The sequence below is a fragment of the Merops nubicus genome, unplaced genomic scaffold, assembly GCF_000691845.1.
Source record: "Merops nubicus isolate BGI_N331 unplaced genomic scaffold, ASM69184v1 scaffold11950, whole genome shotgun sequence".
Lineage (NCBI taxonomy): Eukaryota > Metazoa > Chordata > Aves > Coraciiformes > Meropidae > Merops > Merops nubicus.
In genome coordinates this window covers 35,706-55,517 of record NW_008583610.1, presented here as the reverse complement: position 1 = coordinate 55,517, position 19,812 = coordinate 35,706, and the positions used below count along the sequence as shown (strand labels likewise).

General features: G+C 44.6%; 1 protein-coding gene across 1 annotated transcript; it reads right to left on the bottom strand.

Annotated features, from left to right (window-relative positions):
• Positions 1–1,155: 1,155 nt before the first annotated feature.
• CRTAM (cytotoxic and regulatory T cell molecule) lies at positions 1,156–11,578 on the bottom strand. Its single transcript, XM_008941483.1, has 11 exons — positions 11,428–11,578; positions 8,730–8,882; positions 8,401–8,532; positions 5,552–5,722; positions 4,913–4,984; positions 4,718–4,783; positions 3,584–3,655; positions 3,009–3,107; positions 2,465–2,611; positions 2,021–2,104; positions 1,156–1,286 (listed from the first exon to the last, which is right to left on the bottom strand). Exons 1-11 carry the CDS (start codon positions 11,576–11,578, stop codon positions 1,156–1,158), a joined length of 1,278 nt encoding a protein of 425 aa, XP_008939731.1.
• Between the last annotated feature and the right edge of the window lie 8,234 nt (positions 11,579–19,812).

The window sequence follows — 19,812 nt, the reverse complement described above, 5'->3', positions numbered from 1 at the left end:
CCCCCAGGGTTGGGCCCTCAACCACCTCCCTAGGCAACCCATCCCAGGGTCTCACCACTCTCATGGGGAAGAACTTCTTCCTCATGTCCAGCCTGAATCTGCCCACTGCCAGCTTTGCCCCATTCCCTCTAGTTCTGTTGTTACTCGATATCCAGGTTGCTCAGAGCTCCATCCAGCCTGGCCTTAAAACCTTGAGGGCTGGGGCTTCCACCGCCTCCCTGGGCAACCTGTGCCAGGGTCTCACCACCTCATGGTGAAGAACTTCTTCCTCACATCTCATCTGTATCTACCGACTTCCAGCTTTGCCCCACTCTCCCTAGTCCTGTCACTCGTATGGTGGGTTTATCTTCCCACCAGAGAACAGGGGGTGGTGTGGTGGGGCTCTGCAAATGGGAACTCCTGGTGAGTCTCCCAGGTGGCTTCATCCCTGGATTTGGGGAGTCCCGTGTCTAACATCATGTACCCCCTTCATGTTTGCCAGCCCCTTGTTCGGAGATTTCATCTCAGTAGCAACCCCTGGACGCTTAGGGGGTGCGGGAGGCTGTACAAATGCAGCACCCAAGTGTTCTGTTTTCTGGGGCTGATGCAGTCTTGCACAGCACAGTGATACCGGTAAGAAACAGGCAGAAGTCCTGGCAAAGAGGAACAACCTTTTAGTTTTTAGCACTTTGGACATCAGCATCCTTTCCTGCTTGGTTATACGCAGCTGGATGTCCAGGTTTCAGTTCAGAACGAGATAATACAAGTCCTGGTTGGTTTTCCAGGGTTTCCCCCTCAGTCCCACGCTTGCCGAGGAGATTCTCGAAGCGTTACATGAATATCTTCATAGTCTGTAGTCCTCAGGGTTAACTGAATGTTCCCTTGCCAGGACCCTAATTGCTGACAGGACCTGGGATCGATGATCTGTTTCTGACAGTGGTTAATTAAATCCTCTGAGGATCACAGGTAAATCAGTGTGTTCATTGCTAATAGGTTTCTAGGAGCACCAGTCCCATCTACCTGCCCCACAGTTTACAGAAAAGCAGTCCCAGCTGGCTTGTGGGTTGAGGGGAGCTGGTTTTCTAGATTTTTTCCTAGAAATCATCTTAGTAACACTGTAATGTAAATATATCAGGAAACAGGGGTGTTCCTGCACGTTGTACCAATCTGCCATTGCTATACATCCGTTTCCTTTGCACATCCAAACAGTTTCTCGTTTATTGCCATGTTTTTGTCTTTTGGATTCCTCTGCATTGTTTGCATTAATCCTTCTGTTACATATTGCATGTTGGATTTCTGACTGACAGCTGAAAGATAAACACATTCATTACTGATTTTGTAAAGGGGAGGGGGGCACCTGCATGGCTTCACTATTTTGTATTTAAAAATGTTTGAAAAAGAAGGAAAATTTTGGCAATATTTTGACAATAAGGATGAGCCACTTTTTCTTTTAATGCAGTTTAGGTGCTGAAATAACCCAAATTGAAAGACATAGGCAAAGTTCCCTCAGTTTTGCCACGTGGGCTTATTCACCTGCTGAAAGTAGCCTTTATTTAAACAAAAGTCCACGTGTGGAGCAGGAATAGTCCAGCTGAGGAGGGTGACAGACCTTCCTCAGTCTGTAGTCACTGGCTGAGGACCAGACTGATGAAACATTGATGATTTGTCAGTAGAGAAATCAGGTAAGAGTCGTTCAGGACAGTTTAACAATAGTATGTTGGTGCATACCATGTACATTGTTTTTAATAGTGTTTCAGTAGGTTATATTTAGAAACTAGATGAACCCATTGTGATTATCCAGTCTAACCAAACAAATAAAAAGCAATGATTTTCATTTTGTGTGGTTCTGCATCACTTTTGCTGAAGCTATAGAATCTGTGGTGGACCTCTAGGTATGAGAGGTTTGGGCTTAGAATATTCAGGTTTCAAATGTGCAGTTTGCAAATCTCTCTGTGTAGTAAGATTGACTGCAAGCTGTTTTGGCTGTGGTCAGTAGCAATGGTCTAACAGGAATTAGTTTGTGTTGTTTAAAGCTTCTTACCATATCCATTCTTCTCGTGGCCTGGACTGTCTTCATTAGATTTGGATTTATAACTCTCCAGTGTCTGCTCTGAAACATCATTTTCTGTGTGGAAAACAAATGTAGTTAAGATGATGAGATTTTTCCACGATTCTTCCTCATCCTAGGCCTGGAGCATAAAAATCCTGGGAGACTAGTTATAAAATGGGGGTTCAATCATCCTGACCATCTAAGAGAGATGCTTGAGACAATGTTTTCATTGGCTTTTGTGACACCTCGTGTTAATGAACGGGTGGCCCAAGGCCACCAGTTACAGAGACTTCAATAATTTGCAACTAGTCACAGTCATTGTCTGTGGGAGAAGGACATTTAATTGGTGGCCAGAGGAGCTCTGTCTTTTCTCCACTTAACAGGCTCCTCAGCTCTCCAGCCCCTCTGAATAAGGCAGTGTCAGCAATCACCTACCTCTTTTCCACACTCCATGAGCTTTCTTCAGCTTCCTCAAAAAAAGCAGGACAATGATGAGCAGCACAAAAATCAGAGCAGCCACCAGGAATGGCAGCAAGAGATTATTCTCCTTCTTTTTGATACCTTCAGATTTCAGATCTTGGTCTGTAAAAGAGGCAGGTGTATGTGTTGTTAAATAGCTTCCTGTGAGTCTCTGGTAATTAAGGCAAGAATAATATATCCTGGACTAGGCCAGATGAACATCACAGGAGCACAGAATTCACCTAATTGCACTTAATTTTAAGAAGTGAGGTCAATTTTTTTCTTCTTGTATGAACAAGAAAGACTGATCAAAACCAGTGGACTTGTGCTCTGGCACAAGAAGCAGTAAAACTAACATTTTCCTAGATTATAGTAATGGTTGTGCTTGTGTGGTCTCTCCCCAAAATTGCAAGCCAGCATTACTGAGAAAAGATTTGGAGGTGGATACGTAGTTGGAGAGAGCCAGCTTGGTGTAAGAAGCTGGTTGCATGCTTGGAAGCTGTCATTAAAGACTTCATACCAAAGGTGATGATGGAAATCACAGTCACATTTTCCCTTGGGGCTTCTGTCCTGGAAAGTTCCTCTTCTGTCACATTGCCACCGAATGCTGCTTCAGTCCCTGGAAGAATGGAAAGGAGAATGGTATTTCTTTAAGGGGAAAGGACAAACGGCTGCCTAAGAAATGCATATTTCCCCCTGGAGCTTTGATGTCCAGGGCACTGGTACTGCAGCAGAAAGGGGCTTCTGGAGCCCTTGACTTAAAGCTTTGTGCTCATTTGCTTAATGCTGTATTTCGTTTTAATGTGAAGAACATTTAAGCTTTATGAAGAGAAGATCCTCAGTCTCTTATACATAACTCAGTAGTTCCTGTTTTTAGCCAAATTGAAGCAAAGCTGTGCTTTCTCTCTTTGGTCATTTGGGGGCTTTCCCTGTCCATCAGTTTGCTTGTCTTTCTTGCAAAACCAGCAATGAGCACATATCCTTTGACTTAAGCAGTTATTTGTTGGTATTCATATCCCTGACCACTCTTCTACTGTCTTCATCACAGTAGAAGACCCAATAGTCTTCATCATGTCTGATGATGCCAGGTCGTACCGTTGGGGACACCATCACTTGATGAACCACCCAGCTCTTCCTTTCCTTCTGCAGCTGCTGTTACTTCAGACCCTGTGCAAAGAGAAGGGAGCTCTGACTTTCTTACACACAGACAAATAAATCCTTCTATGATCAACTTGGATTTGTAGAACTAAAATGGTAATGTGTGCAGTGTCTGCCAAAACTTTAAATTAATAAGAGATTTTCTTATTGGGTATATAAACACACCTAGTGAAAGTCCTGGTAAAACTTTCAGGCTCCCTCTCCAGGCGTGTTTATCCACATAAGCCTGAATTGTTTATTGAAATGTAACCATTCTGTGACATTTGTAATCACTGATGTAGCAAAATGATGCAAAAGGTCTTTTCCAATGTAAACAAGGCTGTGATTTTGTATATTTCTAAGACAGCCAATTGATTTTTTTACTGCAGGACTTGCGCCCACCTTAGTGGACTTTGGCCAACTGATTTTGGCAGCGGAGCTCTTAATTCTTCGGCTGGAAACAATTCCTCAGTTCAATAGCTGCAACCCGCCGCCTGCTCTGCGCCCAGGTAACTGTGGTTTCACAGTGCCACCTAGTGCGACCGTCCAGAGGAATCCCAGCCTGGGCTCCCACTGTGCCCAGCAGTGGCCGCTGCTGCTAGTGCTGATGTTGTTCTGCATCTAACGAGGAGTTTGTCTGCGTTCATGGCTGTAAAACTGAGAGTTCCCCTCATAAGGGAGAAATTCAGTGTTTTGTGTCGCCTGCTTGCTTGTAACGTGGAATGGAATGCTAAATTCATCTAACTAAGACCAAACTTACAAGTAGATGTGATGTCTGGTTGGAGGTTTTGCTGGGTTGGTGTTGATGCTGAGCTGATAACTACTGGATCCTCTGGGACTGCTGAAGGGATGGTTGGCTGTTTGGATCCTAAAGGAAACACCCCCAAAACCACAAGAAAAAAAATCATAAAACACACTTTGCTATTGAACTGGACCTTGAAAAACAAGACCTACCCTGTATGCCCCATGCTCCAGACTGGTCAGGTAATCAGTGGTCAAACTTACAGTCCTACCCTCCCACTTTCTGTTCCCCTGTCCTCTGAGTATATTTATTGCTTTGAGATGAAGAAAAAAATGAAAGTGAAAGCTTACCAGTGTGCTGTGGGAAGCCTGGAGAGGAGGCCACGCTGCTGCTGAGATCTGACACTGGTGTGGTCACTGGGGAAAAAAAGAAAGCAGTTCTGAAGGCTTCAAAATGTCCCTCAGTGCTGATGGCAAGTGGTGGCAGATGCTGCATTTATCTGGCCTGTGCATTAATTCAAAAGAGGCCAAGCAGTTAATGCCTACCTGTAGATTGCTCCTTCTTGGAGACATGTGTATTCACCTCCAGCTCTGCTGGTACAGGATTTGGTTTTGTCACTGAAAAAACCCAAACCAGTACAACTTTCAGAACACTTTATAGGCATTTGTTCAATCGAGCAATCTAAGGAAGAATCAAGGAAGATTCATTAGATCCACCCTAAAGATGAGTAAATAGGTGGAAGACAAACTCTGCTCTGAAAATTATTTCATAAGCAGCATCAGTGTTAAATTACAGTATTTACATCCTGCTGGCCTTCCAGGTGGATGTGTCTGATATGTGGAAGACATCAGGACACAGCTTTTTGAGAACATAAATTCTGAATGATCTTTAAAAGTTTTAGGCCAAACATCACCTGAATTCTAGCAGCAGCACTGGGGAACTGACCTGTCTTGGCTGCTGTGGCTTAATGTTTAATGAATTTTAAGGTAGTTAAAAAGCAGGGAAAAGCCCCAAAATCTTAGTTTGATGTTCTTATTTTGTGCCAGCGAGCCCTGTAATTTAAAAATGGGCCATGGGACATGGGAGAGTAGACCATGGGCTCCAGCTTTGCACATGTATCTGCCTAACTTTCACCACTTCAGAGTGGTAAAATGGCCAGCCTTTCTTGAAGGGGCCTGCAGTACCTGTCCTAGGGAGGTCCTCAAACCGGAGAGATGCCCTCAGCTTCTCCTCCCCCAGCGCTCGGTGGCGAACGATGCAGCTGGCTGTGGAACGGGGCCCGTGGGCAAGGACTGTCAGCAGGCTGGCACTGCTCCACTTCTTCCCATCAGCCTCCAGCTTGTGCCTAGTGTCACCTACACATCCGGGAGAAAACATTTGAATGCATTCTAGTCCAGAGCAGTCTAACCAAACCCTTCCAGGCACGAGCTGTGCTACTTCGCTGTGCTAAGGCAGCACCTGATCACTGTGCAGTGGTGTAAATGGATTCCACGGCAGCCCCGAGGCAGCAAGGTCATGTTTGCCTCCTTGGCAGCTGCCTAAGTGCAGACCTCACTGCACCTCCCCTGCTCAGCCCAGAGCCTCTGCTTGCTGTGGTAACTGAGGTGGGGAAGTTCCCCTGCAGTGCCACGCACCACCGCGGTGGGATGTCCGGACACCAGCAGCACTTCTGGTCCTGACTTGGCAGCTGCCTAAGTGCAGACCTCACTGCACCTCCCCTGCTCAGCCCAGAGCCTCTGCTTGCTTTGGTAACTGAGGTGGGGAAACCCCCCTGCAGTGCCACGCATGACCGTGGTGGGATGTCCGGACACCCAGCAGCACTTTTGGTCCTGACTGAATGGAATAAGCTGCATTGCTGTGTGCTGCTGCCATACACTGCCTGGGGTGGGGAGACTGGGCAAGGAGCTGCTGTTTTGCAGCACAAACGTGTTCTAGAAAAGCTCTGCTCTCTGATATCCAAGAACACTGAATTTATTTACTAGCTGTGGATTTGTTATCCCAAACCTAAAAAGAAGTTGTGAAATATTTGTGCACGTTGATAAATTTGCACAAGAAATATTGATGTGCAATGTTTGCCTTTGTAATAAATAAGCACTGATGGACTCCATGAAATCCTGTGCAAGTCCTTCATCATCCCTAAAGTGCACTTTTGACTATTGCCCCTTTGTAGCTGGGGAGGTTAAAGGCAAAGGTTAATTGTCTTGCTGTAATGAATTAGAGAGTTCCATGTAACGTGTCTGATGTAGCTCCTGAGTGCTCTAGGTAATACTGACGTCTACTCACATACAATGTGGAAAAATAAAGATGTATTTCATGTGACACAATGAGGCATGTTCAAATAGCTCAGGTGGAGAGGGAGTTTTTTTCAGATTTTTACCTTAAATGCCCATGGTGGCACAAGAATTCCCACTGTGTTTATAATGTAGAAGTTCTCTGGAAAAAAACCTGATGCTTTCTCTTGACCTTTGGTAACAACCTTATTTCTTAAATGCAAGAAATTCCTTGTTTCCAAATTAATCTTTACAGACAAGTTGCTGTGTCACATAGACCAATATTTCTCAACCCTCTTTTCCATCTCCAGCAGGGACATGTAAGAGCTCAAAAGGACTTCAAAGTGTTTTTGCTGGGAAGGAAATACTCAGTGAGCAACAGCTCAGAAATTACAGCTGGTTTGCCCGTGCTGAGCCTTGCTAGAACTGAGGTGCTGCCAGTAATTAACATTTATTAGCTATTTTGTGATTAGGATAAATATTTGCAGGACGTGATCCAAGCTGAGAAGCACTGCAGAAAGAGGGTCATCTTCAAAAAGAGGCAAGGCACAGTGTTTGAGAAACAGTGGGCTGGGACAGTGAATTTCCCCTTTCAAACACTTTTCCTGCCTGTCAGCCACAAGTGGGCTGTGTGATGAAATCAGCACATTTCCACCCAACTCAGCCCAGCTGAGCCTCCTGGGTGAGGCAGCACAGGTCCTGGGGGGACCTTTTTGAGGGGTTTTGGGGGAGATGTTTAGAGTCTGAGCTGTGGGTTGTGATTCCAGCTATGCTGCTTCCCCAAGTGCAATTCCTTTAAGCACAGGGCCTTAGGTGGCTGCATTAGTACCTGTGTGTCTGGCAGCCTGGAATATTTTCTTGAATTTTGATTTCTAGCTGTGTTCAGACCAACACTCCCCTCTGTTGTTTTCTAGGGCTCTTGGTTAAAAAAAGCCATCTTGGGAGCTGTGGTAAGATTGCAGGCTAAGCTCTGAATATATTGCTAGATGATGCAAAATACAAATGAGTGTTTGTTAATGCATGAAAGAAAATACATTTGCATCTATGGGTATTTTCCTCACACTTTGACACAGATGTACGTTTCCTCTCCACCGTGCTGGAGTTACAGCTAATAAGGTGGTTATTATTAGAACGTGGCCTTCAAAGCAGCTATTTATATAGTACACAGGTTAAATTGAGCTATATAATGGCTCTGTTCCTCCCTCACGTGTGGCAACCCAGGAGTGTGCAGACCTCTGACTAAGTGAAGCATCACAGGGTGGTGTGGGCTGTGTTTCCTGAGCTCTCTCCTTGCATCTGCTGGTGAGCTGCCTGGCTCTGACCGGATGGATGAGAGGGAAAGGCTGATGGGGTGTGTGTGAGCTGCTCAGCAAAGCTCAGGAAAATCTGTCTACTACTTGTAACATGGAAAGTTATAATAGAGGGGTTAAATGACTTTATACTAGGGCTTTGAAAATTGTGCCTACAGAGTTTTAGTTTATGTTTTCAGTGGAGTTTCACTTGATTCTCAAGGGATTTTGGTGTGAAATGGTGTTCTGCACAGCACGGGAGCAAAGCAGATGAGCCCCCCCCCTTACACAACCCCTGGAATGCAGTGCTGACTTGACTCCGGCTCTGCACCACGAGGGCCAGGCTGTGCTGGATGAGTGGTGGTCAGAGCTGATGTGTGGCAGAAGGGGTTTCACACTTGAGTATTTTTAAATGTGCCCAAGGCTGCTAAGAAGAAATTGTCAGTAACCTACCCCTGGTCCTGGAACACTTACCAGCGAGCTCTATCCCATTGTCCAGCAGCCAGGTAATCTGGGGCTGTGGTTTACAGCCTCGGGTGTAGCAAGACAGCCTAATGTTTCTTTCTGTGTCTTGGGATACTTCCAGGACTGGATTAGAAGGAGCAGCTGCAGCAGTAAGATGTAGAATCAGTTTTAGTACGTCTTGGTTTTGTGCATACATAGCATTATTTGGGGGGACTGAGCTAAGGCTGGGATCGTATTCTAGTAAGCACCATATAGTTGCATGCAAAATGCATGTCTGAAGTGGAGGAGCTGGCTCTGTTGTTGTGCTTCTCTGGAACAAAGCAGGTGAAGGAACTTACCTAACACCTCAACAGTCTTGTTCTTGCTCCTGAAGGGGATGCCATAATAGAGGCATTTATATACTCCTTCATCGTGCACGGTTACGTTAGACAGCTGGATGGAGAATTCATCCCTTGAATAATGGATAAGTTTGTATCTCTGATCTCGTAAAGCTGTAAGGAAAAGAAAACCCAGCATGCTGTGTGTGGGGGTACATCAGAGGAAGACAAAATCAAAACAATAATGAATGAGGATTTATTTTTTTATGTGTTCTACAGTATTAGAGTGATTTCAGTTCCTTAAGCAATCTAGATGAATAAATATGAGCAAACATTGAGGTGTGAGGACATGATATATGGTCAGAAAAGTAATATGGCTTTTGAATACAGAGCATAGGGGCAGGAGCTGAAGACCTGAAATGCTGGGGTCTGAGCCCTGAATTAAGGTTGCCATATGGGTGATTCCCACAGCCCTTCCTACAGAGGTGGTGAGTTTGCCTTAGAGCTTCCCCCAGGGTGCTGCAGGGAGAGCCAGAAGGGAAATGAGCCCCAGGGGTCCTGCATTGAGTTAACAAAGGTCAGGTGTGTGCTGGGGGATAAAAGCTGGGACCACTGGAGAGTGCACTCCCCAGAGCTTCCTGGTTCAGGGCAGATCTCCTGACTCTCCTGGAGCTGGGCCCCAGGCTGCTCAAGGCCTTTGTGAACACGGGTGGATGGGGTGAGTCACTATGTGGGCACCTTTCTCTTATGTATTTAACTTGCTGCTCTGGCTGTTTCCCATGCCAGCTGTGGGCAGCCTCGGGTCTCTGTTTGTACCACCTGTTGTGGGCAGAGTTATGTCCTTTGTGGGATCATTGGGGGTGGTGTCAATTATGTCCCAGCTGATTGATCTGTTTGTACCCCCAGTGATCATTCATGGAATGTCCTTCTTGTCTACAATACAGTCTGTGTATTGGTTCATGTTCCTGCTGGTGGGGGTATCGCTTTTGTTGGGCCTGGTCATTGGCAGAACAGTACTCTGCTGTGCAGTCTCTGTTCTTTCTCCTGAGTCTCTGTTTCATTTCTCCTGCTGGATGGCCCTGTGGGAGTCCTTGGGGTCAGGCCAGCGAGTCACATGGACTTTTCCCATAACTGCAGCACAGAAAGTGAAACTTTCTGCCCTTAAATTGAACTGAAACTGGGGATATGTACCAGTCATTAGGGAGAAAAAGACCTTAAAACCTGTCTGTTTGGGTTTTTTTTTTTTGTTTAGCTGAAGTGTTGTAAAAATTCAGAGCTGGGAGAAAATCACAACAGTACTATAATTTATGGAAGTGGTTAGATATTAAAGGATTTTGAAATCACCATGATACTAGGCTTGTAGCTAGCTTCTTGTATTTTTGGCTACAGGGAGACAGGAGGGAACTGATTCATGAAGTGGTTTATGGGAGAAGCAATGTGACAGATCCACAGTGGTGATTCAGAATAGAAAATGAAAATGTCAGTGAGCAGTGTGAAGTGTTTCTCTCTAAATGAGAACTGCTTTGTATTGCAAAAGGAAAATACTCGGTGTCTGACTTAGGAAGGATCCCAATGCTTTGCAAACTCTAGTCCTTGTGGGTGTTGAATTGTGTGTCTTACTGAAGGATAATTGTGGGATGCTGAAACTATGGGCTGAGTCCTCAGGTGGTTTAAGACAGATACTTTTGTTGACTCAGGTTAGAGTCTGCTCCTACAGGTAGCAGTAGGTATGTGCTTTCCCTGACCTTCAGTTGCTGCATCAACTCAGCAAAACTTTAAGCATCAGAAGGGCTAGAGTCATATAAAGATGGAGACATTTAAAACTGAATATGGGCAGAATGAAGTGTCTCAGTCCAAAACTGCTTGCATAGGAAGGTTGTGGCTTTAGCCAGGGCCATGGAGAACTTGCATAAATGAAGGCAGTCCTGCTGCTCTCTCCTGCCTCTGTGCTGTCACATACTGAGAAAATACATGTGTGCCAAAAATACAGGTAACTGCTGGAGAGGTGATTTCCTCCTAGGTGTTGCAGTTCTGGGTGCATGGTCGGGCTCATAGAAACATTAATAGGTTGGGATTCTCAGAACAACCAAAGTGGACCATGGGTGCTTTCCAAGGGATTTGAGAACCCAATATCATTTGGATAAATCCCAGTCATTATTATCATTAAGGCCTAAAGGCTTTAGTAAGCAGGGATACTGACTAGGTACTGTATGAATGGGGAAGACCAAGGCAGTCCTCATCTTGCAGAGCTATTGAATTTAGACCATCAGAAGGAGAGATAAGGACAGAGAGATGTGAGGAGTAGGGAGAGAAATAATTGTGACTTTGGCTTTGCCAGCACATCTTCGAAATCACTGCTTGTTTTCTAAAAGTTCCCTCTTGATGCACTACATCAAATTCCCCAGTAAGTAAAAGAGTATCCAGGGCTTTCAGGCATATCTACTGCTGTCTCTCTTGTCAGGCAAGAGTGGGGTTTTGTGCTGATGCCTTGGTGCTGGTGGTAACTACAGCTCATAACTAAAAGCTGAAGTGCCAGACCACTCTTGTGGGGCTTTCCATTTCATCAGCTTCCTGCCAGAAAGGGGCTGGAGGTTAAACCGTGGTGAGCGCTGGGCTAGCAGGTGAGTCAGAGTGCCTGTGGGTGGGAGCCAGGAAAGTCCACTTCTGAGTGAGCCTCCAGCCCCCCGTGGGGAGTGCTGAGTTCAGGTTTCACACTTACCTCGCTCTAAGTTGAGGTAGATGGCAAAGCCCTGGGGGTTGAACCACTGCCGGGCAGAACCATCACTGCTGCTCAGGGCACAGCGAAGGTTCAGGTCCTCTCCTTCCCTTAGAGTTATGGTCTCACTGCCAGCTCCTGCAACATCTGCCATGGACGACAAGGGGAAAAAATAAGGATTAAAATGTGACCTGAAGTAGTGAGGGTGCTTCACACAGGGTAATATGTCAGCTTTGCTTTTTATCAAGGGTGTAAAGGATTTTCTACAATAGTAAACTTGCCAATATAATTGTGCTGATGTAAACAAATCACAGTAATTAGGTCATCAGTAGGGTGAGATTTGTGCCAAAGTTTTATCTTCAGCTACTAGATTGAGTTATTAATGTTATTCCACGGGTCCATGAAGAACTGATACAGACCCTTTTAATGCACGTTCTCCCTGTATGTTAACACAAACATTAATTTTGGTTATTCCATGTTCCATTCTGGAGCTGTTGAACCTGATTTGCAAGTGTTTGCAACTAAGCAGTGGATGGCACCTCTGAAAAATGAGGCCTTTTTATTCAGAGGTGATAATACTGCAGCTGCTTTGAGCTGGATTGAAATGTCTTTCGAAGACACTATCCACAAACCTGGCATGGCACAGGTTACTGAAATGAAATTTCATTCTTTCTCCTCCTAGTTCATTTTACAGATGGGCAGTAAAGTGTGTTTTGCTCTCCAGACATGCTAAGATATATAATACACTTTGAGGAAATATTTGATGACCTGACCTGGAATGAATTGCCTTCTCCAGAAAAAAGCATGCCCTGGAGAAAGTTGCTAAAAGCAGAGCCTGGGTCAGAGTTAAGTAAATAGGCAGTAAGAGGGTTCTATTTTTCATTACTGTTTTATGTGTTTTGATTTTATTTTCCAAGGTAGCTGTCTGCTTCAAGTTCCTACTTGAAATGCATCTTTCTGGGCTTCAGGAAAGCTTTTTGGTTTCTTAAAACCAGTTGAAAATATGCTGGAAATGAAGCTATCATAGGGCATTTGTGCTGGACCTGATCTTTTACCATTAAAACCACAGGGAGGTCTTGTCTCACGGTAGTAGTTTCACATGGGGATCTGTTGCCATGTCTCAGAGCACACCTGATGTTTCCTGGGCAGAGGTGGCACAGGAAAGGTCATGAGGACAGAGAGACATGAGGTGTGGGGAGTGCCAGGGAGGGCAGTAATTGTAACAGGCTCAGTGCTGTGGTTGGTGGTGCAGCTTGGGACCTCATTTGCAGAAGAGTGGTAGGAAAGCAAGTCCTCCTTGCACAGGTTCCATTATGAAGACCTGTGTCATGAGGTGCATGTGGTGGAGACACTGAGAGGGCCTCGTCTGTGGTTTCCATGGGGCCCTTTGCATTTTTTCATAATGATGGTTTCCTGCTGCTAGCAGCACTGTGGGATCTTTCAGATCACACCTCTTGAGGTGAGAGCAGCAGACTGAAGAACAAGAAGGTGGGGGTGCTTTTCTCAAACAGAAAAGCAGCCCTTGGAACAGAGCATGTAGATTTTCCATTAAAGACCATTGCTTTATTCAGACTATGACTCAAGGGTTGAATTTTTCTTTGTATAGGGAGCAGTTTGACATGGCTGGAGTTGTTGAGCCACTGTAGCCCACTGTAGTGCAGCCACTGGGGTGAGGGAGGTGCTCCTGTGCCAGCTCCAGAGGACAGTGGTTCTCAGACTGTGTGGGTGCCATGTATTCTGGCTACCTGAGAAAACAGTCTGGCATCAAGTACAGCAATATATTCACCTTCTTGGCAAGCAAGGGCAACAATTTCCTGCTAGATAACTGCAGGATGCAGCAAAGCAGAATGATTCCTGCCTCTGGTTGCCATTATTTTAAGTCGTCAGAAAGTGCAGAGATAAAGTCTTGTAGTGATATGTACTCAATACATCATTTCAGAGATATCATAACAGATGTAGCTTATGGAGACATCCTGTTCAATGATTTCTTTTTGACCTCTGCCTGCAGACCTTCAAGTGGGACTCTGAGTTAATTCTGGTGGCCAAGAGCAGCTAGTGGTTGTCAGCAGGTCCAAATTCCTCCTGCAGGAGTCTGTGGCTGTACTGGGGGATGAGGGGCTGTGCACTGGAACTGTGAGAGCTGCTGATCTGGAGCAAGGCTAAAGGGCACTGCAAGTGCTCATCCAGCTAGAGTACAACTGACAGCTCCTGAAGGCCTGGCTTCTCTTTAACACAATGGTAATGAGATATCCAAAGCATATGGTATTGCAGAATGCTCTGTTGCTGCTTAGACACTGGGATTTGATGTGGCCTCTGTCTATGACAGTACTAGCCAAGTGTCAGCAATAGCACTGCTGTAGTTTCTGCTCCAGCATGCCTTAAGGGGGGAGAGGACCTGTTGCTTCAGCCAGCACCAGGCTTACATGTGCATTTCTCCTGCAATAATCCTGAGCTGTAGATAGCTGTGTTCCTGCTTGCCTTAGGTAAATCTTTCCCTGTTTGACACAGTATAGTATCAATCTCTCACACTCTGCTGCGTGTGAAAGCCAGATTAGCAAAGTAGGTGCAAGCTACATCCTCTAGTAAGAGTAAAGAGATTTAAAGTGCTTTTCATTTGAAAAGTATTTTGCAAGTGCTTTCCAAATTCCTCCAACTTGTTACATTAGCCTCTTTTTTTACATTAATATCTGAACAAACCCATACACAGATATCCAAGCCATGGAAAGCAAGCAGGGATCTGCTGTCCAGATTTAAGGGAGAATCTTTCCATTTCCAAACACTTTGCCTTGCCAAGCGTGCTGCCAGCTGCTGGGGAGTGCCTGGCACTCGTTGATGCTGAGTTTGGGAGGCAGCTGGAGTTCAGCACCATCGTGCTTAGCAGATAGGGTGATAACACAGCACTGCCAACAAGAGAAGAGCAGCAAAGCTGCCCCGTGGGTGGTGTGCAGGAGCTCTGGGAGCAGAGTCCTCCACGCCGCCCTGCTTGCGAGGGGGAGATTGCAGAAGCCAACATGTGCTGCTTACCTTGTGTGAGGAGCAGGGCCACGAGGTGCAGGAGAGCCATGGTGGGTGTGGGCACACACGGTCCCTGCTGGCTTCCTCTCTGCCCTGCCTGCTCTGCTGCAGGTCCCTTTTCAGCCCCGCGGGAGCAGGCTTGCCATGACTTCATCACTGCCAGGGGCTCTGCCTCCTTTCCATCAGTGCTGTCCCACTCCTTTCTCCCCACACCTCATGTTTCCTATGCCTTGGTCACTGCTGACAAAGCTGTGACTTCACAAGTGCCAAAAATGAAACTGGTGGGTGGTGGGACTGGGGCTGCTTCACCCTCCACCCCCTCCAGCTCTGTCTTGGCCAATGTCTGTGTGTGGGAGATGTACACAGGGAGGGGGGAAGCAGGTCAAGGTGAAGAGAAACATGGGCCTGGGGTGACCCTGTGAGTGATCCTACCAGTGCATTGGGTGAGGATTTCCCAAGAGGAGGAGACACCCAGGAAGGCAGAGCTTGCTTTGTGGGCACTGCTGCAGTGCAGGAATTAGGAAGGCTGCTTGAAAACTCAGCTGTGTGGTTCAAATGCCTGGAAAAACAGTCTTGCATCATGAATTGCTGTGTGCACAGGAGGTTTGCTCTGCTCTGCTTCCAGGGATCCTGGCAAACCAAATAACAAGAGAAAGGTGATTTGCTGTGTGTGGTTTGTGGCTTTCTGGGGAATGAGGGTTATTGGTAAAGTGGTTGTGAAAGGTTCACTGAGCACCCAAGCCTGGGGCAGAGGGCTGAGTACATCAAGGAGGTAACAGAGGACTGGTGGCAGAACCTGAGTTTCCCATGTTCTGTTCCAGGTCTGATTATTTCAGGAGCCATCTGGGACATGGCAAAGCTGTTTGTGTTTCCTGGGTGTGTGATGTCCAGTAACATCACAAGATTTATCTCAGCCTGTTGTAGGCAGAGCCTCTTTTCACGATGTAGCCACATGTGCTGATTTCCAGAAGGGCTTTGCCAAATCCTCTTCTGGCACTTCTCTGAAGCTGTCCAACATTTAGTGTGAATGACTAATGCTGTCAAAATGAGCTGACTTGTGTAAGAAATATGGCTTAAAAACTGTGTGCATTTGCAGGACATGTGTAATTCATCATTTTGTCCAGTTCACTCAAACACATCTAATTTCTTAGAACTTGTTTCTATTACACTTTCAGGTGCAGGGAAAGTGTGTCATTCTATTGGTGTGTATTTAATTGATAAAAGCTGTGACTTTTTTGTTAATTGTAAGCAAGTTTTACTAGAAAACAGAGCTGTAAGACAAAGTTTAATGTAGGCAAGCAAAAAGTCTCACTGTCTGCTAAAATTACTTCTAGATTACAAACTCTAGATCAAGAAAGAAAATGTGTTAGAAAGTTATGCATCGTTTTGGTTTAAAAGTTATGCTTCCAGCTCCACACATCTAAACCTGACAGTAAAATAGCCCTGGGGGAAAAAAAGCCAGCAAGCAGTAGAGATGCTGAAGCCCTGAACAGAACACCAGACTTGAGATGATTTTGTGCCATCTGCTGTCAAATAAATGAACTTCAGCTTCAGTGGAGGGAAGAACAGTGGAGTTCAAATTCCCCTTTCTCCTTGATGCTTCTGAGGCATTAAGTCTAATGCACTTAAGAAGAAAATGTCAATAGGAAGGGCAAGGTGTAGGGTGTGTGGCATATTTATTAAATCTATGAGACCCTTTTGTCCAACTTCAGAGAGATCCATTTAATGTCATAAGCAAATTAAAAAGCAGTGGTTGTTTCAACAGTTGTTAGCACTTGAAACTGTGATTAAAAACAACCAACCAACCCCCCCAAAATAAAAAAATACAGATGTCACAGGTAATTACAGCTATTTTTGGCAATACAATTATTGTTTTTTTTTTTTTTAAACAGCAAACATTTTTCTCAAATAAATACTATCTGGTCACGCTAAAAAAACATAATAAACAGAATGATACAACAGGTTTAAAATGAAAAAAGTATCTATTGGTAACATCAAGTTTTAAGAGATGTCCACAGAGAGAAAATACATTTTAATGGGAAGTAACAGAGAGGAACTGGCTGTGTATCTTCTGTTATGTAGCATGTATGGTTCATGAGTATTCCCCAGAGAACAAGTATTTGAGGAAGTGTGGAGAAGTAGCAATTTAGAGTGTATGCAATCACACTTACTGCTGAATTTTTTTGTTGTTGTTATTCATTCATTCACCATTTCAAGCATGTCTGCTAACACAGTCATTTCATGTGTATTTTTAAAGTTCAAATCATTTCCTCTACACTTAGGTTCTTTTTTAAAACCCAAACAAACCAAACCACAAACCAAATCTGTTAAGGCTTCCTTTTTAAACAATACACTTTTTTATATGGAATTTCAATGCACTTTAACTTGTGAAGCATCAGAAATTAATTTCCAGATGTGGGTTTAACACTTAGGTTCTTTTTTAAAACCCAAACAAACCAAACCACAAACCAAATCTGTTAAGGCTTCCTTTCTAAATAATACTTTTTTTATATGGAATTTCAAAGCACTTTAACTTGTGAAGCATCAGAACTTAATTTCCAGATCTGGGTTTAAATGAGGGTTAGTCAACTACAGCCTAACTCAGCTATCTAGTGTCCCTCCTTTTGAAAGGAATGTAAAGATAATCAGGCAATAAATCTCACCCTAGTTCTGAATGTGGTTTTTTTAAATCGTGTTGGGCAGGGCTCTGCCCTGTACAGGTAGGAGTCCTCCAAATTCTTCAGTAAGTCAGTGGCAGGTGAGGGGGAGCATCCTTTTGTAGGACCAGGGTTTGCCCGGCTGCAGCCCAAGCCTGAGTGGATTGTGAGAAATCTTCCTCTTGGTTTCCCTGGGCTCTGGGTCAGGCCTTTGTAAGGACCTGTGGGACCCAGAGGGAGCAGTTTACAACTCCTCTTACCCAGTGCAGCACACAGGAGCCAACCAGAGAGGCTGAGGTTGTGTCAGTGCTGTACACAACCCTGTCCTTGGACTTGTTCTGCCAAGCACACAAAGATGCCAGTACCCCCTTCCTTGAGATGTTGCTCCCTGGGTGGGGGCTCAGGGCTGCAGAGAGTCATACCCTGGGAAACAGCACTCTAGCATCCCTTCTACCCTCCTTGTTTTGCAGAATTACCCCTGGTGTTGCTTACACTAAAGATAATTCCTGTAGAATTCTTCTAAACAACCACTGGTTTGGTGATAGAAATTATCACTTTGATAATAACATTGACACTGGAAGCTAACACCAGAGGGAGGAGGAGGTGGCTCTTACCATCAGCTGACTTCTTTCTGAAATGGTTCAGGCTGACTGAAAATGGAAACATGGGTTTGTTTTGGTGTTTTGTGTTATTTATATATTTTTTTCTGAAGTTATGGCACGGATACTCAGTTTGCATAACCAGCAAAGCTCTGTTGATTGGAGTGCACAGTGTCAATTTACACTCACAGGGAACTGGCTTGGTACTGGGAGGATTTAAGCACTTGGCTGTAGCTGCACTGCACTAAATGTAAGGGAAATTCATTAAACTTTAGTCCTTTAATGCACCTGTATTGAACTGGAAAGGCGTCCCCAGGCAGGGCTCCAGCTCTGGGGCTGGGGCATACAGCAGCCCCCTCCCACCCACTTCATCCAAGAGAGATACAAAATCCAGTGATCAGGACAAACTCTTGACCAAATCTGAACTTTTTCAAGTAGCCTGGTTTTGGTGTCCTGGTGCTGAATATTGTCCTGTCAGCTGCTGCTGTGCTAGAATTTGATTCTGCACTTGGATTCCTGTATTTTTCTGGCCCTGCCCTTATGTTGGAGTTTATTAAAATATTGGATGAACAACTTATTCTTGGCAGATTTCCAGCTTTATTCATTAATTGGGAAGAGAGGGGGAAAGTCTAGGAACTATTTGCCTCCTATACCCTAATTAAACTGTTGGGACTTGATGCAGCTCACAGTGAAGACAAGGAAAAAACTTGCACACACCTTTAGACAGATCGAGTCTAATGTTCTTCTGGGACAAAACACTGAGGTGATGTCAAATACACATTAGTGAGCAGCAATGGAGTGAAAAATGAAGCAGCAATTGGTTTGTATGCTTAACATCTCAATTAAAAATGTAAAAGGAGCATCTCTTTTTTTCCAATAAGCCTTATCAACATGAGACTACTGAACACAAAACCCCTATGAGAAATCAAAAGGCTAGAAGAAAATAAAATTTTTCTGAGATTGACACCTGAAAAATCTTGAGATAAGACTACAATTGCCAAAATACTTTCCCAAACATCCAAAAATATACTTTTTTTTTTTTTAAAGAAGAGTATTTTAACATCTACCTTCTCCAACAGAACACTTTTCTATATGACTTACTATATGCAAAGATCAGCTAGTACAATATTCAGATTGTGCATTCAGGTTTTGTTCCCTCTGTTTCATGCTTCTGTCTAAAACTCCTTAAAATGTTGCTTAACTACTGTAGGACCTGAGCAGCCTCCACTGTGTTGTGTAGTCACTATTTGTTGCTTCAAATGACATCTTGTTGGCCCCCAGCATGAAACAAAAAGCAGCCCCCAGAACGATGCATGCATCAGTAACACAATGAGTTCTGGTGTGATTGTCATCTTGTTTTAAACTCGTTGCAAATTTGCAGTAAGCATGGAGGAAAACAAGCCAGAAATGCTCTTCAGAATGTTTGTACACAGCCAAAAATAGTTTAAATTAGTTAAAAACGAAAGTGACAGCAGTGTAACTGCATGAGAGCAGTTTGCTGTCATCTCCTAAGTTACCTCCCTGACTTTTCAGTATACATCCCTGGTATAATAATGCACTTATGAATGGCCTGCTGTGTATTACATAGCCAGAAATGTACAAATAACAGCCCGTGGAGCGTGGTGATGTACAGATTGCACAGGATGAGCTGTCTGCTGACTCAAAATGTGCTCAGGATCTGGTGTATCCTCCCTAGCAAGCTCAATTAAAACCCGGAGACAAAGCTGAGCTAAACCCCCTGAAGATGTTACATCACAAGAGCTGAGTGTTTTGCCTCATTTAGGGAGAAGGGATTGCAGTTTATCACTCCTCGTTTGTTCAGATTGCTGAAAGAACAGCTCAGTGTGTGTTACTGAAGGGGAGACCAGTCCTGCGGAAGGCTTGGGAGGTTAAAAGAAACCAACACAAGCCAAACTTCCATCTTGCTCTGAATAATAAGTCTTTGTCAGAGTTGGCCAGTACAAACTCCTGTGCCACACAAACATTTAACATGAGGACACTAACAATCTGCAGAGGAAAATCTGGACAGAGGAGAGGTACCTAAAGAGGCCAGAATTCACTTCTGAGCTTGTCTTTCATGCTATTTAAGGGAAGACTCAGACTTAAGACCCAAACGA

Excerpts from the sequence above, each read along its gene's own strand:
- CRTAM (XM_008941483.1), bottom strand. The coding sequence starts at position 11,578 with ATGGCAGATGTTGCAGGAGCTGGCAGTGAGACCATAACTCTAAGGGAA. Across the intron at positions 3,108-3,583 it reads AAGTGATGGTGTCCCCAACG|GGACTGAAGCAGCATTCGGT; the intron begins GTACGACCTGGC and ends CCATTCTTCCAG. Across the intron at positions 2,105-2,464 it reads TCATGGAGTGTGGAAAAGAG|AAAATGATGTTTCAGAGCAG; the intron begins GTAGGTGATTGC and ends TTTTCCACACAG.